The sequence below is a fragment of the Schistocerca americana genome, chromosome 3 (genome assembly GCF_021461395.2).
Source record: "Schistocerca americana isolate TAMUIC-IGC-003095 chromosome 3, iqSchAmer2.1, whole genome shotgun sequence".
Taxonomy (NCBI): domain Eukaryota; kingdom Metazoa; phylum Arthropoda; class Insecta; order Orthoptera; family Acrididae; genus Schistocerca; species Schistocerca americana.
Window position 1 is genome coordinate 471,575,374 of NC_060121.1, and position 25,770 is coordinate 471,601,143.

At 39.2% G+C, this 25,770-nt stretch overlaps 1 protein-coding gene across 3 annotated transcripts in view; it reads right to left on the bottom strand.

Moving 5' to 3' along the window:
- Positions 1-1,552: 1,552 nt before the first annotated feature.
- The window catches only part of LOC124605286 (mitochondrial ornithine transporter 1-like), a 94,883-nt gene continuing 70,665 nt past the window's right edge, over positions 1,553-25,770 (bottom strand). For 2 of the 3 annotated variants that reach the window (XM_047136864.1, XM_047136865.1), the window contains exon 7: positions 1,553-2,102. In XM_047136864.1, the coding sequence (XP_046992820.1) occupies positions 1,984-2,102 (119 nt within the window). In that variant the 3' untranslated portion in view covers positions 1,553-1,983. The remainder of the gene's footprint in view (positions 2,103-25,770) is intronic. The other variant, XR_006978630.1, reaches the window with a different exon arrangement.

The window sequence follows — 25,770 nt, forward strand, 5'->3', positions numbered from 1 at the left end:
TCGACATGAGTAAAAAAACTCCAATCAAAACAGCCATCTATTGATGAATTAAAAAAAAGAAAAAAATTGGAGTTCACCAAGCCATCATTACCTCCTCAAACATCAGTGTTTGCACCTAAAATCCCTCAATTTTGGTTCACTGGAAGACAAGCTTATTAGCCTAATGAATTTTGATGAAAATTATTCATTTATCATTCAGGGTGCACTGCAATGTTCCCACTAGGAAAATGTCAAGCAACAGTCCATTCATTTGTCATCTATTTTCAGCAAAATCAGAAGGTGGAATCTAAAAGTTTTGACATTGTCAGTGACTGACTGTGACATGGCACAATTACTGTGCATGTTTTTATCAATGAATTGATCAAAAATGTAAAAACACAGTTTGCTCAAATATCCACATCCATTATTTCAGCGATGGCTCCAGTTTCTAGATGACATGGCATGGAATGATTCTTTTATGTTAATCAATGAAAACCAACATCGAATATGTAAAGACAAAATTGAATGTAATTACCTGAATATGTGCATAACCACAAAACTGCTCATGTTTTGAAATAAACCATGTTCAGTTGTGACTGACAATACATTTTCTTCAATATTACCCATTAAAGGAAGCCATGGAATCAACCACAATCATTATGGAGAAAATGAACAAAATATAAAAGGTACATAGAATTATTGAACAATGTCGATTAAATAATAAGACACAAATACGTCTTCTAAAATTGTAACATATTGTTCTCCTTCCAATTATAGATGCCAATAAGGGTAAAGGAGTGCTTGCATATTTCTTTGTAGTAATGTAATGAACATGATTTTCATAATACTTACCTAAAACGTGAACAGATTTTGACCTACTGAAAATAAAAGATCACATATGTGATCAGACTTGTTTATCACATTTGCTTATTTCTATCCACAAGTTTGTCAAATAAGCTCATACACGTAGAAACAACTTTGTCAATTAATATCACTTTTAAAGCAGATGTTGTTTGTGTCATTAAGTATTTTGACACTAGTGGGAATGCCTACCAATGCAAGTGTTTCTTGTATTGACGTTAGTAGACTGTTGATTTTTTTTCCAACCTCTTCCTGCATAATATATGACTGGGAAAGACACAACACCTCTACCATTTTGGTAAATTGCCAGTGCCATTTTGTTTTTAATTCTTAATCAAAGTTTCAATTGCTCATAATACATGAGATAAGCTGTACTTAAACTCTTTTTTGCTAAACGTGTGCGGTGAAACATCATCACAAACAATGTCTGCCACCTTATCAAATCTGACACCAATCAACAATTCTCTCAAACATAATCTATGTTCCAAAAAAATGCTTCAAAGAGCATGACAGCATGGTACACGCTCTAAATTTGACGGACATCTTTTTTCTGGACCCGTCAATTTAGCTCATTCAATCCACTTTGGCTTTTAAAAGTCAAAGAATCCAGTTAACAAAAAGCATGGTCTTGTATTTATCTGTACAGTAAACTAGGTTAACCCAAAGTATGAATCACACAGGCTTATGTACGTTGCTGAACAGGATGAAGAAGTATTTGTAATTTGTTTTATTATAAACTTAACCTTGATTTCACACTTTTTGACAAATGATCCATAGCCAGCCATCTGTCTTAAATACAAACAAACTTACATTGTAAGTTTATGGAAATTATACAAAAGAATTCTACACAGGCATTATGAGTGCATACCGTACATCCACATAGCTCTGCCATACTGGGTGAATGATTCCAATGCTCATCACATTTCCTTATGAAAAATGTTGTCTTTAAAATATAGTTATTTATATTTTCACAAAAAGTAACAAAATGATGCCCCTCATATTATTCAAGAGTTAACTGTCCTAGGTGAGTTTGTGGATTTACATGCTCTTTGTGTTGGCTAATATATTACTATTACCCACATTACAGTACTTTTGCACAATTTATGCATTCTAGTGCAGCATGATCATTTCTATTTAAATACTTCAGTCAGTAAAATGGTGCATGAGTTTCTTACTATTCTCATACACAAGGAACAATGTTGCAGTGGCAGGAATTGTACGGACAACAGTTGGTCGAAGGCCATTGTAGAGTGCATATGGACCTGGCAAACACAAAACATCAGATTATTAGTTATATCTGAAATAATATAAAATACAGTTCCATCATAATTAATTGTTTGATACAAAGCGAAAATTTTCAATGATTAAATTTCAAGAAGTAATGTTCTTATTGTAAATATCTAACATCGATCTGAAGAGCGCATAAGCCTAATAATTAATTTCTCAAGTTATAATGAACTGCTATGGTGACCATGGTCTGGGGGGGGGGGGGGGGGGGAGTAGTGTCTTTGATTGTTAGGGACATGATAAATTTGCATTTGTGATAATTGTGAATACAGATGTGAATTCTGCCTCAAAATGCAAATATGCTAACTTACCTAATGAATGCTATTTCATAGTGAATTTATCCAGGTGAGTTATTTTATCATCAATAGTATGAAACAGCTTTATTTTCTGCATGTAAATATTGAAAATGTAACCAACTTTTGGTTACTAGTATTGTACATCATTCCATTGGAGAAGCTCAATTTAGAAAGATAATTTGTGTAAGAAAATGTATGCAAAATGAAGTGCATGAATGCAACAACTTTTCAGCACACTCAATGCTCTCATGCCACACCAACTGTGGGGTGATTGAGTGGTCTCTAGATGACACATGCCGGTATGGCAACGTTGGACTGAGGGGTGAGACCTAGTGACTTAGGACAAAGAAACATGTATGTTTGTCTGATAGCTAAAGTTCAATAGGGTGTACAATGTGGACAGTTAATGTGGCAGTTTTAGGTGATGGGTGTTTTGAACTGTTGTTGCATCAAATACCATTACAGGTTGGGCCTAAAGTACCTGGTTTACGACCCTGCCAATATCAGCAAGGAATTTCAAGGTAGCTATTACCGAATGCTTTGTGTTGTGTGTTACTGATTGTTTTCTTTTCTTATTCTAAAATGAGGGAAAATATTTATCCTTGTCCATTGCGGAGTTCGATTATGATCATCATGACACAAGAATGTAACAGTGATCCCTGAGACCATTTATCAGCTCTGTTTCGCAGAAACACAGATTACAAGTGTGTCCTGCAAGAGGGAGATGGGCCTTGTTTCCCTGCACCATCCCTTTCCCCCTGGCAGTCATATTTCCAGTCTGTTTAGACTCATGGCAGACTGTCAGTTTATAGTATCTGTACTCTGCACTACAATGACCGGATAACAAATCCTGTCAAGGTATTTTCACCATGCTGAAAGTCTTCCCCTAACATGTGAATACAGTTATTTTTATTCTACTTCTGTGCTAGAGGCATCCATCCATGATCAGACTTATTTTTAAAATTTGCTCTTGTATGTCCAAGGATTTGTCAAACAAGTCCCATACATTTTTCAATATGTGTATCAATTTAACTTCACTTTTCACGCAGATGCTGTTTGTGTATACTGCTTTTAGAGACTTATGGGAATGCCTACAACTGCAGGTGTGCTTAAAGAAGAAAAAGAAGAAGAAGAAAGCAAGATGCTGGTCTGAAAATGGCTTAAAATGAGATATAAATATTCACAGGATAAACCTGTTAAAAGAAATGTTACATTCTGAACCTGATGATTACAACAAATTTTTTTCCGACTGGACAATGAAACTTTCAATAACTTGTTTAGAGTTAGGTTGCCCTCACACTGAGAAAGAAGACACAATATGTGAAAAGTCATTCTCTTCTACTTGGTCCTCCAGTGAAATTTCATTAAAATACTGCAATTTGGGATCATATAAACTACATCATCCATGGGAACTGGAGAACCTCAATTCTTTTATTTTATTGCACCCCTGCTTGTATGTTATGCACAGAATATTGATTTGCTTCTGAACCTCTTCCTGTGTAATGTGTGGCCGGGAAATATGTGACACCTCTACTGTGCTGTAATTGCCTGTGCTATTTTGCCTTTATCATTGATCATAGTTTCCATAGTTATGGAAACACACCATATAGTAAGATAAAATGTAATAAAACCCTTTTTCACTAACCATATGTGGTGAAACATTAACACAAACAATGTCCATCATCTTGTCAAATTTACCATCAATCAAAATTTCTCTCAATTACATAAAACATGCTCTATGTTTGACTAACACATTACCCAGCACTGTACACAGTCAAATAATTGTCGAACATAGTAAAGTTTGACAGACTGCTCATGGATGGGGGCTGTAAGTACCTTGTCAGGTTCTTCTGTGGTGTTGTCAAATGTGAGTCACACAGCTAGAAATACCTACAAAAGGTCAAAAACAACATTCTGTAGATTTTGCTGTTATGAATAGGCTGGGAAAAGAAAGATAATGATGAGAAATGCCTCAGATCAGAGAAACACTCTGTTCGCCAGTGGCCAAATGCTGCAGCTTCTCAACAGAAACAATCATTTGTTGAAAGTCTAAATTAAAGCAAAAGAAGAAAAAAATCAGATATAATTTCAGTTTTTTAACAGCCAATTTTTAACCACTAAGGCTTTGTCTTCAAGCATATAGTGTGACAACCTTTTAATTTGTGCATTTGACCATTTACAAAAAAAATAGTAGATGCAAATTTCACCAAAAATAGAAGCAAATTTTGCCAAAAATAGAGGCTACATTTTCAATTCCCTACTGGTTACTAATCAAAATGTTCTGGGTATCTCGGTCAGTCCCATTCTCTGCTTAACTTTTGAATAAATAGGAAGGGTGTTCAGTAAGTAATGCAACACATTTATTTCTCAGCCAGTTTCGGTTGAAAAAATGTGGCATTTGTTGTGGGGCATCGTGGTTCCATCAGGTGGTGATGGTGCTAGACATAGTCTTCAAAATTATGTCTGTACAGGAAGTGCATTCCAAGCAGACAGCTGTCAATGAGTTTCTTTTGGCAGAAAACCAGAGCATCATCATGGATATTCATAGACACTTGTAGAATGTCAACAGGGACCTGTCAGTGAACAAAAGTGTGGTGAGTTGTTAGGCAAGGCATCTATTATCATTGCAGCAAGGTCACGCAAACCTGTCTGACCTTCTGTGAGTTGGCTAACCACACACAGCTGTGACTCATGCAATGTTGGAATGTGCGGATACCTCACTGGTCAACTGGACATCCCTGTTGGAAATGTTGATGCACTCATCCACCTGTTGGGGTACTCGAATTGTCTGCCTGCTGCGTTCCTCGCCACCTAACGAAAGAGCTTCCATCTGTTTGGGCCAATGAAGGATGCACTTTGCGGGAAGTAGGACATGGGTGTTGGGGAGGTTATTGACTGCAGCAAGATGGCTCTGACGTCCAGTTGAGTGATACAATGTGGGCATACAGGTGCTCCCAATAAGGTGGCATAATGCTATCACACTGAACGGAGATTATGTTGAAAAATAGCATTTTGAAGCAAAAGAAATGAGGAATGACATGGTGTACTGGAGTCTTGGCTAAAACTAACCTGCTTTCAGAAGAAACTGTTGCATTACTTATTAAAGAGACCACATACAATCAGGAATGGTGACCAAAATCTGGTATAATAAGTTAAATAATTCACCACTGTTTTGCCAATGGAATTGTCAAAAAAGGCAGAAGCTGGACAGAGTTTGGGGTACCCTCTTGCCCTCAGTGTGGGAAACAATGACAGGATGTAAAGGCAATGAAAACAACTGTGTGTATCCATAGGACAAGTTGCCTGTAATTGGAAAAGTTTCATGAAGATTCTGGATTAGCCCCTCATTCAGATCACTGGAGGGGGACTATCAAGGGAAAAGTAACAATGAAAGAGTGAAATGTCAGAAGTCTGATTGTGGTTGGGAAGTCAGAAAATCTGAAAAAGGAAATCCAACGGTCAGTCTAGATACAGCAGGGATCAGATAAGTGAAATGGAAAGAAGATAAGGGTTTCTAGTTGGTCAAATAAAGGGTAATACCAGCAGCAAATGGAATTTAAAGAGAGTAGGATTTGTTGTGCATAATTCAATGATAGGTTTATTCTTGTCAGTATCAACAGCACACTAATGCCAACAACAATAGTTCAAGTGTACGTGCCGATGTTGCAAGAGAGTATAAAAGGACACTGAATGAGTAGTAAAGGAAGATGAAAATAGGAAAGGAAATGATGATGGTGTTACAGGAGACTATAGGGTCAGCAATAGGAATGACAAGAAGAATAACTAATGGAGTTTCACAGTAAACTTAACTAATAGTGAATATATTGTTCAAAAATCGCAAGATGAGAAAGTATTCTTGAAGAAAGCCTGGCGGCATGGGAAGACCCCAGATGGGTTACACGGTGGTGAGGCAGAGATTCTAAATCATATTTTGTAAAGTTTTGGCACACCCAATGCAAACCAAATGTAGTAATGATGAAGAGTAGGCTGAAGTTTAATTTTACCAGAAGAATCAATGAGGAAAGAAGAGGATACTGAAGTACTGAGGAGAGGTGATGTGTGTTGGAAGTTCTCTAAGGCTGTAGATATTGCGTTAATGAATACCACAGGTTGCAGTTCAGTTGAAGAGGAACAGACATTGCTAAAATGGCCAATCACAGAAGTTGAACTGACAAACATAGGTACAAAGTAGGGGACTGTGAAGAAACCTTGGGTGACAGAAGAAAGACTTCAATTGAACAATGGAAGAAGGAAGTGTAAAAATGGTTAAGCAAAGGCAGAACTACATCAATATAAGCCACTTAGGAATGAAATAAATAGCAAGTGCAGGAACGCTAAGACAAAATGGCTGCAGGAAAAATATGAAGAAATAGAAAAAGAAATGGCCATTGCTAGGACAGATTCAACATACAAGGTCTGTTCAAAAAATTCCAGAACATTCATAGTTTCATGCCAGTGGTGTGTTGGGGAGAAATATGGTTGGTATCTCTGTACACACATGTGTTTAATGTGTAACTGCCAGAAGTTTCATTGTTGTACAAAGGGCGCTCAAAAAGTTTTGTGAAGTTGTCATTAAAAAAAATGTGAAGAAATGGAGAAAAAAAAATGGTCATTGCTAGGACAAATTCAACATACAAGGTCTGTTCAAAAAATTCCAGAACATTCATAGTTTCATGCCAGTGGTGTGTTGGGGAGAAATACAGTTGGTATCTCTGTACACACCTGTGTTTAATGTGTAACTGCCAGAAGTTTAACTGTTGTACAAAGGGCACTCAAAAAGTTTTGCAAAGTCGTCATTAATTTTTTTCTTTTTTGCAGGAGGAGAATGAAATTTTTTGTGAACACACTTGGAAGATTTAGCTATAAGTTGGTATATAAAAGTTTTTTTTTTATTTATTTACAGGTGAGCTATAATGGACCGTGAAGTAGATGTCAGGTTGCAACAATGGTCAGTGGTGGATCTCCTCTTCAAGACCAGCAATGACTCTGCCACATCAATTCACAGTAAGTTGCTCCCTATTTATGGGGAGGACACAGTGGATCACAGCAGTATCCAGCAGTGGTTGCAGAGGTTTAAAGAATGTGATTTCTCTCTACCGGACAATCCACGATGCGGTAGACCAACGACAGCAGTGAGTGATGTGAATAAGGAGACCATTGATCAAATCATCCTAAATGACAGATGTGTGATGACATTACAGCTTGCTGAAATGACTCGTTTGTCATTGGGTAGTGTGGTATCAGGGTCAGCTCATCAGACTACACCATGACAATGCCAAACCCCATACAGCCCTTATGATGCAGGAAAAAAATCAGGAAAATGGGTTGGAAAATTGTTGCTCATCCTCCCTACAGTCCGGACTTGGCTCCATCTGATTTTTACCTCTTTGGTCATCTGAAGACCCACCTGTGGTAAAACATTTGATAATGAGAAAGACCTTATTTCCTGTGTCAAGTGATGGTGTAAAAGTCAATCCCCAGAATTTTACCAAAGTGCATTTACATCATGGAAAGAACGTTGGGCCAGATGTGTCACAGCTGATGGAGAGGCTACATTGAGTAGGCTCAATGTATAGCTAAATGTTCCAAGTATGTTAACAAAAAATTTCATTCTCCTCCAGAATAAAAAAATTAGAGACAACTGTGCAAAACTTTTTGAATGCCCTTTGTATGTCTGTTAGTTCTTGTTCAGTGCTGTACTGAGTAGGACACAGTTTGCAAATTTTGAGATCGCAGAATTAGAGGAGCTATGTGTTTGCATTAAATTTTGCATGAAACTCAAGAAAACCATTGCAGGGACGCACCAAATGATGCAGGAAGCCTACAGCGATGTGTACTTTAGCCTTAGTTGGTGTTATGAATGATTCACATGGTTTAAAAATGGCCAGATGGAAGTTAAAGATGACCCTCATTCAGGATGTCCTTCAGTGTCTATCAACAACACCCATGTCAGGAATGTCAACCAAACTGTGTGTGCTAATTGAAGACCGACTGAGAGACTGCAGAAGAAATTAACATTTCAGTTGTATCATGTCATGATATCCTCAAGCAGCATCTTTGAATGCATCATGTTACTGTCATGTTCATCCCACAGCTCATGAATCAAGACCAGAAAGACCTTTGTGTCACAGTCTGTGAAGAACTTTTGGATTTCACAAATGAGAACGAGACGTTCCTACGAGTATCACAACTGGTGACGAGATGTGGGTCTATGGTTACAATGTTGAAACCAAGGTTCAATCTTCTCATGAGGTTCAGGAATGGTTATCCAAGACCAAAAAAGTCTCGTTAGGTCAGGACAAATGTCATAGCCATGCTGATAGTTTTCTTTGGCTTTCAAAGGTTAGTTCATCATGAAAAACAACCTTCAGTGAAATTGAAGGCATGTGTGTTAGCAGCATGAGTTCAGGAGGAATCCCACTGCTAAATACAGAAGAGAGAGTGGGTTAGTAGAAGGAATACTTTGAAGGTCCAGATGAGAAGGAGGAGCAACTCCCTGGTGATGTGATAGAAGAAGAAATGGAAGTCGATTTAGAAGGCATACGAGATCCACCATTGCAGTCAGAGTTTGACAGAGCTTTGGAAGACTTGGGATCAAATAAGGCACAGATAACATTTCTTTGGAATATCTAAAATCATTGGAAGAAGTGACAACCAATAACTATTGTTGGTGTGTACACTCTATGAGACTGGGGACATACCATCAAACTTTTGTTAGAATATCAAGCATACAGTTCCAAAGATACAAACAGCAGATAGGTGTGAGAATTAGCAACATAGTCAGGTTAACAGTTCATATGCTCCGAATAATAATTTATAGAAGAATGTAAAAGAAAATTGAGTATCTCTTAGGTAATTATCAGTTTGGCTTTAGGGACAGTAAAGGCACCAGAGAGGCAGTCTGACTTTACACTTCATAATGGAGGCAAGACTTAAGAAAAATCAAGACACCTTCAAATGTATTTGTTGACCTTCAAAAAGCATTCAACAATGTAAAATGGTGCAACATGTTAGAAATTCTTAGAAAAATAGGTGTCAGCTATAGGGCAAGATGGATAATCTATACTACTATATAAAGATAAGTCGTAGTTTAACATTGTTACCAAAAATCTCAAAAAACTTTTTGAGTGATTTACTTCAGTTTTTTACATGATACTCTAATAGACATTTGAACAGACACAGGCTACAATTCATTGAAATGAAGAACGTCATGTTTGGCAGCGTGCTCAGCAACAATGTGGTCCACTTGTTTCTTGGCCACAGTTTGTCAGTGACCATTCATGTGGACAGACAGCTTATTGGTTGTCATGCCCACATAGAATGCAGCATAGTGGTTGCAGCTTAGCTTGTAGATCACATGACTAGTTTCACAGGTAGCCCTGCCTTTGTTGGGATAGGTGATGTTTGAGACTGTACTGGAGTGGGGGATGTATAGGACAGGTCTTGCATGTAGGTCTATTACAAGGATATAAGCCATGAGGTAAGGGGTTGGGAGCAGGGGTTGTGTAGAGATGGATGAATATATTGTGTAGGTTTGGTGGACGGCAGCATACCACTGTGGGAGCGGTGGGAAGAATAGTAGACAGGACATTTCTCATTTCATGGCAGGACGAGAGTTAGTCAAAACCCTGGAAGAGAACATAATTCAGTTGCTCCAGTCCTGGATGGTACTGAGTTACGAGGGGAATGCCTCTCTGTGGCCGGACAGTGGGACTTTGTGAGGTGGTGGGAGACTGGAAAGATAAGGCTGGGAGATATGTTTTTGTACAAGGTTGGGAGGATAATTACAGTTTGTGAAGGCTTCAGTGAGATCCTCAGTATATTTTGAGAGGGACTGCATGTCACGGCAGATGCGATGACCATTGGCTAGGCTGTATGGAATGATCCTGCCCTACGCTCTTTTCACCTCGTCCCTGTGTGCTCCCCAACAGCATGTCACCTTCTGCCATCCCTACCCACTATCCCTCCCCCTCCCTGCCCCATCCTCCTCCTTACCCCCACCCAGTCACCACTCCCATCATGCACTGATGCTTCTGCTCGCAGTGTGGTCTCAGTTGCCTGAGACTGCAGTCATATGTGTGTGAGTTGTGTTCACGTGCGTGTGTGTGTGTGTGTGTGTGTGTGTGTGTGTGTGTGTGTGTGTGTGTGATCTAATTTTGACAAAGGCCTTACTGGCTGAAAGCTATATTTGTGAAAGCCTTTTTGTTGTGGCTGTCTGCGACTCAGCATCTCCGCTATACATTGAGTAGCAACTTTTCTTTTCACAACATTGTTGCATTCTATTCTGAATTTTTCCTTTGTCATAAGTATGTATGTATACTAAATAACTGGGCAAGGCAAATCTCATAAAGTTCTTCAATAATTTTTTTCAAAATTTTGCACATTACTTCAATAAACATTCAGATGGTCATATGCTAGATATCTTTAATATTCATGGTATGTAAATATATCTGCTACATAAAGGTGAAACTTAGTTAGCAAAAAACTCAAATTGTTCCTTACTGATTTACTTCCAATTTTTATGCGGTAGACTAATAAAGATTTGGTCAGACGTAAATTACATACTGTATAAAGGGGATAAGTTGTTAGCAAAAAATCTCAAAAAATTTTGAGCAGTATGTATGTCTGATTTTCAAAAAAAATTCATCTTGTCAGTACACATGTTCTAGAGGTATATTTGTATTTTCAGCACCTATGAATATTTAGTTTATTGTTGACAGTCAAAATGGTTATATGTTTTTTCGAGTGATCAGTGAATTTTTAATTGTGGGAAAGGTGGCTCAAAGAATTTGCATTAAATTTTGCTTGATATATGGAATAAAGTGCAGCACTGCATTCGAAATGTTGACTGTGGCTTTTGGCAAATCTATTATAAGTAAGACAAGGGTACTTACGAGTGACATAAACATTTCAAAGAGGACCCAAAGACGAAGACAATGACTCCCCTGGATGCCCTAGCACAACAATTACTGTTTACAATGTGGAAGAAGTAAAGAAAATGGTTCTGGAAAATTGCTGGATCACCATCAGAGAGGTTACTGATGATGTCAGCATAGCCTCTGGCTCCTCCTAAGCAACATTTTCTGGATATTTTGGGCATGAACTATATAGCACTGAAGTTTGATTCGAAATTGTTGAATTTAGACCATAAACAATGTCATGTAGACATCATTCAGGACTTGTTGAATGAAGCCAACAATGATCCAGATCTTATAAAAAAGGCTATAACAGGTGACAAAACAAGGGCATAGGGGTATGGTTTGGAAACCAAGAGCCAATCATCCCAGGATAGTGCATCATGAGTTTCTGCCTTATGGTCACATAGAAGTTATGTGCCATTTGCATGAAACAACCAGAACAAAAGTACTCATGGAAACTGCGTCATGATAATTCTTCTGCTCACACCTCAATGCCTGTTCATGACTTTTTGGTAAAAAAACAAAACCATTGCATTGTCATAGCCAACATATTCGCTGGATGTGGCCCCCTGTGACTTCTTTCAGTTCCCGAGGATGAAGAGAACTGTGAAAGAATGTTATTTTGCCACCATCGACGAAGACAAAAACAGAATTGCTGGAGGAGCTGAACACCGTAACGAAAAGTGAGTCCCAGAAGGCCTTCCAAAATTGGAAAAAGCTCTGGCACAAATGTAATATATCTGTGAGGTACAACTTTGTATGGGACAAAGTCAAAGTTGATGAATAAAAATAAATAAAGGTTCTTTAAAAAACAGTAAGTGTATACATGAAATGTTGTTAGCAAAAATCTTGAAAAGTTCTTGACCAATTTACTTCACATTTTTACACAATATTCTAACAAACATTTGGACGGACATAGGCTATATGTTTTTTAATATATGTAGGTATATCTATACCACAACATACAGATAAGGCATTGTTTAATTTTGTTACCAAAAAAATCTTGAAAACTCCTTGACCGATCCAATTAAGATTTTTACACACTGTTCTACTAAATGTCCAGATAGACTAGGCAACATATTTTTTGAAATATATAAGGTATGTAAATATATGTATAATGTGTAAAGGGGAACCATTGTTAGCAAAACTCTTGAAAGTTCTTGACCAAATCACTTCAATTTTTTTATAAATTGCTCAAACAAACATTTGACCAAGCATAGGCTATGTATTTAACTATGGTATAAGGGCATTTAAACCCTTAGAAAAATTCTCTCTCTATGAACATTCTTTCTTCATATATACAGGGCTATTCAAAAAGGAGGAACAGGTTTCAAACATTTATTGCTTCCAAACTACAAACGATAGAAATATAATTCCAACACTCCTGAAAAGAGGAAAGTTCAAATTTTTATGCATTCAATGCGAGTGCCACATGTTACACAACAAATATCAAAACAGTGCCTCATTTCTTGCCACACACAATGCAGCTGGTCTCTCATTATTGAATTCATAGCTTCAACAATGCGATGTTGCAGACTTTCAAGAGTGTCAGACATAGGGGGGGACATAAGTCACAAGTTTGAGGTCTGGAGTCCTGGGAGGCCACCAGCACTAAGGTTCGTTTTCTGCTCCTCCTCTTGCAATCCAACATCCTGGAATGGTGTCATTCATGTAACATTGGACATGTTTAAAGAATTACGTTAAGTATGTCTGACATGTGTCAAGACATCAGGGAATAACTTCCATGTAAGTAGAGGGGGACGAGAGGGTAAAAACGATAATGAAAGAGATTGTAATGTATCAAACAAATAATTAAGACACTGGATGCAATTGCTACTGTGACAGAGAGGTTGGCTCAGGATAGAAAGTCATGCCAAGCTGCATCAAACCAGTCAGGTGCTTAATAACCCAAAAAAATTCTTTATAAGTCACTGCTCTTGATTCATCACACAAGCTGTTCACATGGATAAAAATTAATTATTTCAAGATGTACATTTTTGTTTAGATTTTATCACATGCACCTGCTACCTGTCCCTCCCAGCAGTCAACCACTGTTCCCAACCCTCCCTCCTGCTCCCTGCCTCCTTTCCAGCTGGGAAAATGTAGCTATATAGTTGTTTATGTTTGTATCTGAGAAAAAAAAGAGAGAGAGAGACTATATAGTTGTCTGAAAAAGGGTTGATATAAAAGCTAGTAAAGTATTCTGTATAGTTTATGTGGCTTTCTACGACTCAGCTCTTCCACTATTCAGTGAATTGTTACCTTTACTTCTTCTCCTGAAATAACATATGTAACATATTTTTTCTAGCATTGTAGGACTTGGACAGTTTTTAATAGGATCTATGCCAAACGCATCAGCCACCACAGGAGGAAAATATTTAATTACTTGCATTATTCACATTCAATGAATATTGGCAGTTTTTGGAGACAGATACTGTTTCCTTCCAAAAATTTAAACAAAAGAAGATGCTGAAAAATAAATAATTATTTTGACAGTCTTAACACACTTACTGAATATGGAAAGCACACAAACATGCTGTCTTTTGTGAGCTCTATCAAAAAGAAGAAATTGCAAGAAAAAGAGAACAAAAGTTCTTATAGTTCCCGCTACTACACACTGGATGAATCATCTAAGCCATTCATAATCATTAGACGTGATTATTTCTTTCAATAATTAAATTATAAATATTCACACAAGGAAGAATAACAAAAGATTATAATTCCAACCAAAAATAAAACAGGAGGAGGCTAAAAGAACAAATAGTAAATACAAAAGCATTCACTATTACCAAATGGGCAAGCACATAAAAGTCAGGCAAATAATTCCCTCCACAGTGCCAATAACAGCTGGGATTTAACCATGCTCATTGTTCTGTATGTGTGACTGTTAATCTTGTCTCTGCACAGACTGTCATGTGGTGAATGGAGGAGAATACACATAAACACATAGCACACAAAAATTTCTTTTGGAGCTTTGCAATTCTTCAGTAATGAACTGTCAAAACAAACCATGTTCCTTTGCCATGTTTGATAGTGTCAGTATATTTGAGCTCAGAGCTCTCTTACCATGTTCCTTTGTCATGTTTGATAGTACCAGTATGCTATCTTACTAGCTTAGGCGCTTTGACAGTATTGTGTGATACAGTGCCAAAAATTTCTTCCTGTAGCCACGCTGTTTGGCTGGATAGCATCTGGGTGATCATTGTGTGTAAACCTTGTTTAAAAGATACATGCAATCTCAACAGACTCAATGACAACTTATCTACCCACTGTTCTGTGATGTGGCATCTGATCGTAGGTTTCAAGTGACACTGTGACCCCCCCCAAGGTGCAGTTTCCAGTTACATGATAGGTGAGTTATCAAATGTATTTTGTTACCAGTATCAGTATCAGGAACAAACTTTATTTTAACTGTGTTCCTACACCAATGGTTCACTCAAAACATGAGATCCATCCTCTTACAAAAATCTTTGTTAGAGTAACTTCTGTAAGCACTGGCACTGGGAAATTTCCATCCAACAACTAATATCGGTCCATGGATGCCAAACAATAAAGATTTTCTTTGGATAGTGGCAATGGACCCATAAGGTGCAAGTGCACATGTTTAAATTTCTGGCTGGGTGATGTGTCTTGATGATGCAGATAAAGTTGTGCCATAAGTACAGTGACATTGGAGGAGTATCTGTGGAGAGGTAACACTAACATATGGTTCCTGCAGAAGGGCAGCAGATTTTTCAGTAGTTGCAGGAGCAACAGTCAAGAGCACTGACTAGTAACACACCATTAATCAACTTGGCCTTGCTATTTTGGTATTATGAATGGCCGAAAGCAAGGGGAAACTGGAACTATTATGTTCTCTGATGACATGCCGCTCTATTGTGTGATTTCATAATGAGTATTTAAAATCATATGTAGATTATTCAGGAGCAGGACTAATAATGAATAAGAAAAAAGTGGGTTTGGTACTACAAGTACCATATTGAACACATTATCACAGCCAAAACAGACAAAGCCAAGACCAACCACAGAAGTAAAAGTATACAGTATATGCCTACTAACTCCATAGATCTTGAAGAGATTGAAAAAAATATATGAAGAAAAAAATGTTTGAAGGGATAAAAGAAATAATTAGATACTTTCAGCAAGATGAAAACTTAATTGTGAAATTGGATAGTAAGAAAATGGAAAGCAGGATATCATAGACTGGGTGAAAGGAATTAACAGGGAAACAGTCTGGTAGAATTTTACACAGAGCACAATTTAATCATTGAAAAAACAACACTTATGAGGACGGTTTGTTGGTCATTTAGAACTCTAGTGTTAGGTGGGAAATAGAGCCCCTCAGGGAAATAGCAGGCAGGTTGGGACAGAATGTCAGTGTGCACTTGCTGGGAGGTCTCATCCAAGATGTGAAAGAGGCTCCTCTGGCCAGTACTGAATAAAACGGGGGCAAACAGCTGCACATAGCACTTCATGTTGTGTCATACCCAGAAAATATCAAGATCCTTTGGTCTGGAGTCAAGTGGAAGGTATAAACCAGAGGATCAGAATATTCTGCGTTTTTCTCAGAAGCGAATTTCTCAACCTCTACTCCCCCCCCCCCCCCCCCCCCCCCTCCCAATAGATCAGGTATGCACTTCATGTAGGATGTGGCTACTAGAAGAATACAATATGTATGATGAGCACACAGGAATTTTTTTTAATCGGAGGAATCCCTCTTTAGGGACAAGATGAACTGCCTCATGAAAACAAAGAGGGATCAGCAACATTAAGGTCAGAGGCTAACTTTTGCCTTTGCAGACTGGAAATACAATATTAGTAAACTGCAGGAGTATCTATGGTAAGGTCTAAAAGTTAGTATTCTTTACACAAAAAAAAAAATAGCACTGTCCACATAGTATTAGCATAAAAATTATTCAGAAGTAAATAACAATGAAATTCTAAATACAAATTGGTGTATATATGGAAAGGACTCCAATAGTGGTAGCATATTTACTGCAATGAAGAACTCTACAGTATATAGTGAAGTTACAAAAAAAATCCAAAAGTAAAACACTCTGGTTAAAGTTTAGCATCAAAGGTGGATCAAACATGGTAATTGGATGCTTTTTAGACCACCTGCCTCTGGGGTCATACTGACATAGTGCTTCAGAGAAATATCCTAATCATGCCTTTGCTCTAGGTAGAGACTTCAGTTTACTAGCTATAGAATAGGAGTCATGAAATTAAAAGTGATATCAGAGTGCGGGGCTACATGAGATTGTTTGAATGCTTTATCTGAAAACTACTTTGAGCAGAGAGGCAACCTCCTGATAATTAATAGACCCAAGTTTTTCAAATCAGTTAATGTAGAGGAGGCATTAGTGATCAAGTTTGTTATAGTATCATTGATTACAAGTATTAAAAGGAATGTTAAAAAAGGTAAGACAATGTTTTTGTTTAACAAGTGTGAAAGCAAACAAACTGCAAAGTTTGGTTAGTCAACATCAAATATTTAGCCCTGAGGACAAAGATGTGGATCAAAAATGGATGAAATTCAGAATTATTGTGCAAAATGCCTTAGACCAGTATGTGCTGAGCAAGGTTATGAATGATCATAAAGACCCTTGAACCAATAGCCATGTTATAAAGTTGCTACAAAAGCAAAGAGAGCTTCACCACAGAATGTAAGTGAAGTCAGAGTTTAGTTCACAAGCAAAAGCTGAACACAACAAAATAACCATAAGGAGAACAATGCAAGAAGTGGTCAATGAATTCAAAAGTAAAATTTTGACAACAGATCTGACTAAAAATCAAAAGACGTTTTGGTCTTGTGTGAAGTCAGTAAATGGATTGAAATCATCTATTCAGTCAGTCAGTGACCATAATGGTATTGGACTGGAAGAGGACAGAAAGAAGGTCAAAATACTAAATTCAGTATTCTGAAATAGTTTCACTGTGGAAGACTCTGATGTGGTTCCTCTTTTCAGTCAACTCACAACTGCCTGTCAATTAAAATTTCAGGCTTCTGGGCCAGAGATGCCTGTGAGATTCTAAGAGACAGTGCAAATAAATTTGATCCCCTTCTAAAAGTAGTATATCATAGGTCACTGGAACAATGATGAGGACCAAGTGATCGGGAAAAAACACAAGTCATTCCCATTTTCTAGAAGGGATGTCAAACTCATGCACATAATTATAGGCCTATATCACTGATGTCAATCAGTCACATATTTATGGAACATGTTCCGTGCTCACACTTTATGACATTTCTGGACAGCAAAAATTTGTTCTATAAACAAAACCAACATTGATTCTGCAAACAAAGATCTCCCAAAACACAGCATGCTCTGCTGATCCATGTGCCACAGGGACTCAGGTTGATGCCATGTTCCTTCACTTCTAGGTGACTACAGTTATGCACTGTCATTTAGTTAGCAAACTACTAAGTATCAGATCAGATTTGTGACTGGATTCAGGACTTTATAAGATATATAACTCAATATGTTATTTGTAATGGGATGAAATCAACAGAGGTAAAGGTAAAAGTAGGCACTCCCCAAAGGACTGTTTATAGCATATACAGGGTGCCCCAAGAGGACATAAATATTCAGTGATACGAGAAGAATGATCATTCGAAGTAAAAAATGGCTAGTAAACATTCTAAGATGCATACCAAGAATGTGCTTCACAGTAACAAAGATGAACAAGTGCTCTAGCTTTTAAGGTATGCACTGTAGAGCCCATGTTTACTGGACTTTTTTTCCATGTTTTAATACATACTACGAACTCTAAAAACATGAAAAGCAAAAATATTGGGTAGAAATCATTTGTTCCACAGTATATAAGATGAAGAAGTGCCATATCTCTTAAGGTATGCATTTCACAACTCGTGTTTACTAGACTTCTGCTTTGAATGATCATTCCTGTCATATGCCTGAGAACTGATCAGTCCTCCTAGGACTACCTGAATAAATGATTTAGTGGATAACATTGGAAGCTCTACGATGCTGTTTTCTTTAGTAAAGTTGGTAACATGGTAGCCCCAGAAGAGTCCCAAAATGCAGAATGGCCTGCAAAGGGTTGATGATTGGTGTAGGGACTGGTAGTTGACTGTGAACATAAGTAAATCTACTACATTGCTTGTAAATAGAAGAAGAGATCCATTAGTGATTATGCTATTGATGTAAAATCACACGAAACTCTAAGAACCATAGTATACCTAGGAAAAACTGTACAGAGTGACCTGAAGTGTAATTACATAAAATAAATTGTGGGAAAAGCAGGTGTCAGGCTGTGTTTCATTGGAAGAATCTTAATGAAACATAGCTGTGGCTCACAAAACATCTGTTCAGCCAATTCTTGAGTATTATCAGGATCTTTTACAAAGTAGGATTAATGGAAGAGATAAAGAAGATACAATGAAGAGTGGCACATCTTGTCATCAGGATAATTTAGCAAGCATGAGAGCATTACAATGGATGTTCAACGAACTCCAGTGGCAGTCGCTACAAGAGAAGGGTTGTGCATCACAGAGAAAGTTACTGTTGAAATTCTGAGAGTGCGCATATGTCTGGTGAAATGAGTGCTACGAAAAAATCTGAGAAATCAGAATTCATATGGAAGTTTATGACAGTCATGCTTCCCAAGCACCAACTACAAATGAAAAAGAGAAGGAGGAAACTGATAGTGGTACCCTTTGCTACATGCCACAAGGTAGTTTTTGAAGTATGAATGTAGGTGCAGCTGTAGATTTAAGGATCATATAAGAAAGATGTCAACATGGAAGAGAAACTGAGACCTAATTTTTTAATAAGATGTTCCTAAACTGTCCAATATTGACATATTATGAACCATTTGATATTTGCATGTGTATAAATTAAACATTTGCAGAAACCCAACAGCAACAGACACAATTATACATGCCACATCGAATCACTCACAAAATTCTAAACTAGCAGCTTTCTAACTCATGATATGCAGACTGACTAAAGTCCAACTCAGCAAAGAAAACTATGACAAAGAATTAGAAACAATATAACACATAGCCAAAATGACAAGTATAACACCCACATAATACAAAACTGAACAATAAACTCAAGACAAAACTAAAGAAAACTGAAAATAAACAGATGATACAAGAACCACAAAGCTCCACAAACACTACTGTGCACACGAACAGAAATACCCATGACATGTTTAACATAAAGAAATGGTATACTTTGACAAACAAACACAAATAAACACAGAGGATAGCAAAGATACTGAAGAAATAAGGACTCCACATGGGATACAGAACAAGGAATGCTTCCAGTCACTTTTACAAATGCTAAAAGTAAAACCAAACAAATACCAAGGGGCTGGTATACACCAATTATAATGTCAGTAGTGTGAATCAGTGTACCTGGGAATGGCTGGCAGAAATGTCAAAACCAGATACAAAGAGCACATAAGAACTCTAAACATGAGAATAGTCAATTTGTCTTTCCTGAATACCCAATGAAGCATATAAAATCAAACAATGGGAAAATTCAGGATGGAATGTAACAATATAATCAACAGTTGCTACTCACCATATGGCAGAGATGCTGAGCCGCAGATAGGCACAACAAAAAGACTTTCATAATTAAAGCTTTCGGCCACTGACCTTCATCATCAGTAGACACATATACGCATGTGCGCACACACACACACACACACACACACACACACACACACAAGACTGCAGTCTCAAACAATTGAAATCACACTGTGAGCAGCAGCATCAGTGCGTGATGGGAGTGGCGACTGGGTGGGGGTAAGGAGGAGGCTGGGGTGGGGAGGGGGAGGGGGAGGGATAGTATGGTGGGAGTGGCGGACAGTGAAGTGCTGCAGGTTAGATGGAGGGAGGGGAAAGGTGGGGAGGAGGGGATGGAAGAGTAGAGGAAAGGGAGAGAAATAAAAAGACTGGGTGTAGTGGTGGAATGACAACTGTGCAGTGTTGGAACAGGAACAGGGAAGGGGCTGGATGGGTGAGGACCGTAATTAACGATGGTTGAGACCCGGAGGGTAACGGGAACGTAGAATGTATTGGAGGGTAAGTTCCCACCTGTGCAATTCAGAAAAGCTGGTGTTAGAGGGAAGGATCCATGTGGCACAGGCTGTGAAGCGGTCACTGAAATGAAGAATGTCATGTTTGGCAGCGTGTTCAGCAACAGGGTGATCTACTTGCTTCTTGGCCACAGCTTGTTGATGGCCATTAATGCAGACAGACAGCTTGTTGGTTGTCATGCCTATGTAGAATGCAGGACAGTGGTTGCAACTTAGCTTTTAGACCATGACTGGTTTCACAGGTAGCCCTGCCTTTGATGGAATAGGTGATGTTAGTGACTGGACTGGAGTAGGTGGTGGTGGGAGGATGTTTGGGATAGATCTTGCATGCAGGTCTATTGCAGGGGTACGAGCCATGAGATAAGGGATTGGGGGCAGGGGTTGTGTAAGGATGGACAGGTATATTGTGTAGGTTTGGTGGATGGCAGAATACCACTGTGGGAGGGGTGGGTACGATAGTGGACAAGGCATTTCTCATTTCAGGGCATGACGAGAGGTAACTGATACCCTGGCGGAGAATGTAATTCAGTTACTCCAGTCCTGGGTGGTACTGAGTTGCAAGGGGAATGCTTCTCTGTGGCCGGACAGTGGGACTTTGGGAGGTGGTGGGAGACTGGAAAGGTAAGGCACCGGAGATTTGTTTTTGTACAATGTTGGGAGGATAATTACAACCAGTGAAGGCTTCAATGAGAGCCTCGGTATACTTCGAGAGGGACTGCTCATCACTGCAGATGTAATGAACATGGGTGGCTAGGCTGTATGGAAGGGAGTTCTCAGTATGAAATGGGTGGCAGCTGTCAAAGTGGAGGTATTGCTAGTGGTTAGTAGGTTTGATATGGACAAAGGTACTGATGTAGCCATCTTCGAGGAGGAGGTCAACTTCTAGGAAGGTGGCTTGTTGGATTGAGTAGGACCAGGTGAAGCAAATGGGGGAGAAGTTGTTGCGGTTCTGGAGGAATGTGGATAGGGTGCCCTCACCTTCGATCCACATAGCAAAGATGTCATCAATGATGTGAACCAGGTGAGGGGTTTAGGATTCTGTATCTTTAGGAAGGATTCCTCTAGATGTCCCATGAATAGGTTGATAGGATGGTGCAATGTGGGTGTCAATAGCTGTACCCGGGATTTGTTTGTAGATAATGCCTTCAAAGGAAAAGTAATTGTGGGTGAGGATACAATTGGTCATGGCAACCAGGAAGGAGGTTGTTGGTTTGGAATCCGTCGGGCACTGGGAAAGGTACTGTTCAGTAGTGGTAATGCCAGGGGCATTAGGAATGTTAGTGGCATCAACAGTGACAAGCAGGGCACCATGTTGTAAAGGGGCAGGAACTGTGGAGAGTTGGGTACACGGAAGTTGCGTCAACAGTGACGAGCAGGGCACCATGTTGTAAAGGGGCAGGAACTGTGGAGGAGTCGATGGAAGAAATGGTTAGTATCTTTCATAGAGGAGGGTAGGTTCTGGGTAATAGGTTGAAACTACTCATCTACAAGAGCAGAGATTCTCTCAGTGAGGGCACAGTAACTGGCCACAATTGGGTAACCTGGCTGGTTAGGTTTATGGACTTTAGGAAGCATGTAGAAGTTAGGAGTGCAGGGAGTGGTAGGGGTGAGTAGAGAGATGGACTCCGGAGAGAGGTTCTGGAATGGGCCTAAGGGTTTGAGTAGTGACTGGAGGTCCTGCTGGATTAGTGTAATGGGGTCACTGTGGCAAGGTTTGTAGCTGAAAGTATCCGACAGTTGGCTGAGTCCTTCCGCCAGGTAATCCTTACAGTTCAAAACAACAGTGCTGGAGCCTTTGTCTGCATGTAGGATTGTAAGGTCAGGATCAGTTTTTAGATGGTGGACTGCAGTTCTTTCTGCAGATGGGAGGTTAGTCTGTACGTTAAGGGATTCTGGGAATGATGGTGAGGCAAGGTTCAAAGTTAAGAAATTCTGGAAAGTTAACAGGGGTAGTTTGGGGGCAGTGGGGGGTGAATCATAGTTGGATGTAGGAATAAACTGAGTTCGGCAAGGTTCAATGTTGGTCTTTGGTTGAGTCTGATTGGTAGGGTTGGTGGCGAAAAAGTGTTTCTGCTGTAGGAACCAGGAGAAGGAGAGAAGGTCTTTAACAAGTCCTGCATGATTGAATTTGGGAGTTACATTCCATCATGGATTTTTCATTGTTTAATATAACGAACAGGTTAGTTGCTACTCACATATAGCATAGATGCTGAGTCACAGAAAAGCACATCAAAAAGACTGTCAGACAATTAACTTTTGACCAACAAGGCCTTTGTCAAAACTAGACAACATACACACACGTACACACATCATGCAAATGCAACTCACACACAGCATTGCATGAGTGTGTGTGTGTGTGTGTGTGTGTGTGTGTGTGTGTGTGTGTGTGTGTGTGTGTGTGTGTGTGTGTCTACTTTTGGCAAATCTCTTATTGGCTGGAAGCTAACTGTGACACAGTTCTTTTGTTGTGTCTTTCGGTGAATCAGCATCTCCACTATATGGTGAGTAGCAACTATCCTTTTCATTATATTGTAATAAAGCATGTACATGAACGAGCTAGCATAGAAAAGAATATGAAAACTTTTGGGATGAACAATCACAACAGAAAATTTTTTGAAAAGATAATGAGTCTTGGCTGCGAAAGAGTTTTAATATTTTATATTATGCTATTAACATATTTTGTCTTATTTAAGCACAACAGGTGTTAAACATATAGGCTGCCATCCAGGCAAAAGTCTTAGCAGGCAAATGCCACTGTGCTAAGACATTCATATGGATGACAGCCTATGTGTTTAACACTTGTTATGCCAGCCAATCTGAAGATGCCTTAAACAAGGCAAAATACATTATTGGCAGAATATAAAATAATAAAGCCTATTTTGCAACCAAAACTTTTTACCTCTTCAAAACTTTTATCAATGGTTTCTGTATCATCTTGGCATGAACTGGAGAAAGTACTACAACAGAAAGCTCCTAACACTGCAGGAAAACTTTCACATACTGGTAGGAGGATCCCTTCCAATTGACATGAAAGTAATGAATGACCAAATCAATATAAGTAACAATCCATCAATCATGTTAGCCACTACCACAATAACAAATGCAGATGTAGTACATAACCAGATTATACAGGATGGATAAAAATGTCACGAAATTTTAACCCTGGTTAGCTAATGCCAGTAGAAGCTAAAATGACTAATATTGTGTAGGTTAACAATGCACCATTTTTAAACTACAGAAACTTGGTGTCACGCGCTCCGATTGTCCATGGGATTGCCCTGTTGCCGTTCGTCAGTTGAGGGACAGCGCTATGGTTGTCAGTTCACACATACAAACATTCCTCGCACCCTCACTGCCCCAATGTGATACACACATGTGTCAAATAGGTCTTGCTGTTTGTGTCCACCTCATATCAGAGCCATTCACATGTAAGCTTCGCTTCGGAGCACACACATGTCACCTGTGATTTAGTCATACAGTAAGCATGGTGACAAAGTATTGGTTTGAAGAACAACGAGATATAGTTTTTGTTTATAGACTAGCCGACAGTAATGTGCATGAAGCTCGATGGTTGTATGAGGAATGGTACCCAGCAAGATGCCACCCACGCCTGTAAATGTTTACAGCAATTCACCTGTGACTTGGCAAAAGAGACTCATTAGCGGGATATGATGGTGACGCTGGAAGACCTTGAACATGATGGGATGCTGCACTTGAAGAGACTGTTCTCGAGCATTTCAAGGAAGCACCTACGACAAGTACCTGAGCAGTTGGACACAACATGGGGGTCACTCATTGGTTAGTCTGGGAGGTTTTGAGGGGTGACGGCCAGCATCCATGTAGTTTCCACCCTGTCCACGACCTATATCCTGTAGTGGACTATGAACACAGGCTAGGGTTTTGCTGGTGGTTTCTGCGACGTGTTGGACGGGATTCTGACTTCCCCACCATTGTCTTGTTTACTGACAAGTGCACCTTCCATTGGGATGGCCTTTACAACACTCGAAATGTTCATTATTGGGCAAGGGGAAATCCTCATGTCACGTATATCCATGGACACCAGGAATGATTTTCGCTCAACATTTGGGCAGGCAGAGTGGGTGGCCATCTGATTGGGTCAGTCCACCTACCTCCTCGACTTACCGGGGCAAATTATCTCCACTTTTTGTAAGAAACACCACCTGGCCTGCTGGAACATGTTCACCTGGACATACAGTTATGCATGTTGTTGCAGCACGACAGGGCACCCGCAAATAACAGTTTACTGCATGTGGATATTTAAATGAACTCTTTGACAGCCAGGTAATTGGCAGAGGTGCTTGTAGGGCATGGCCCCCGCGATCATAGACCTCATGCCACCGGACTTTTTTCTGTGGGGATTCTACAAGGTTCTAATTCACCCACCCAGACATGAACCACCTAGAATGGATTAATGGATCGCATTCAACATGCTGCCAATCACATCAGGGCAATGGCAGGAATCTTTGAAAGAGTTTGGCAAAACACCGTTCAACGTTACCAACCTTGTGACGTGTCAGATGGTTGCCAGTTTGAGCACCTGCTCTAAGTAAACCATGACACAATTTGTAAAAGACTTTTTGTACACGAACTAACAGCTGTTGATGGGTTTGTGCCCGGTACGTCTTATCATGAAACTACAAAGGGTGTGTTGGGACCCAGATGGATTCACCCTCAGGCCCCCACAGTTGGAGGCTTGTGCACTACCAACAAACGTGTGGGCCACCTTGGATACATCACGATCCTCCGGCAGGTAAAGCATTCACGGTCATACATTGCTCAGAGCATTCAGCAACAGGGCAATCTTGCGGCCAATTAGAGCGTGTGGTGCCAAGTTTCCATAATTTAAAAATTGTGTGTTGTCGACCTACACAATATTAGTAATTTTGGTTCCTACTGACATCAGCTATCCATGGTTAAAATTTAGTGACAATTTTTCTCCACCCTGTCTAACACATTACATAAAACAAAACAAAAAACACATAATATGCAAAAGAATACGAAACTACACACAGGCACCACAACACAAACAAAAGATGAACAAGACACACAGAGTATCAGTTGGCAACACCCCATTCAGTAAACACACCAAACCAAAACACAGTCAACAGCGGAAGTCTGGTGTTAAGTCAAAATGTGTTCATAAAATGCTCAAAGCCAGACATTCTGGGTACGTGGACCAACTATGTACAGCTGCACAATGGCACATATGCACTAATAATATCATAAACAGAAACAAAGTAGCAAGTTAATCTCTCAAAATTTGTGCTACAAGAAGTTTTCTCTCACCTAAGAACAAGAGAATAACAAAGAACTGTAACATAATAACAAATCTGTACTTA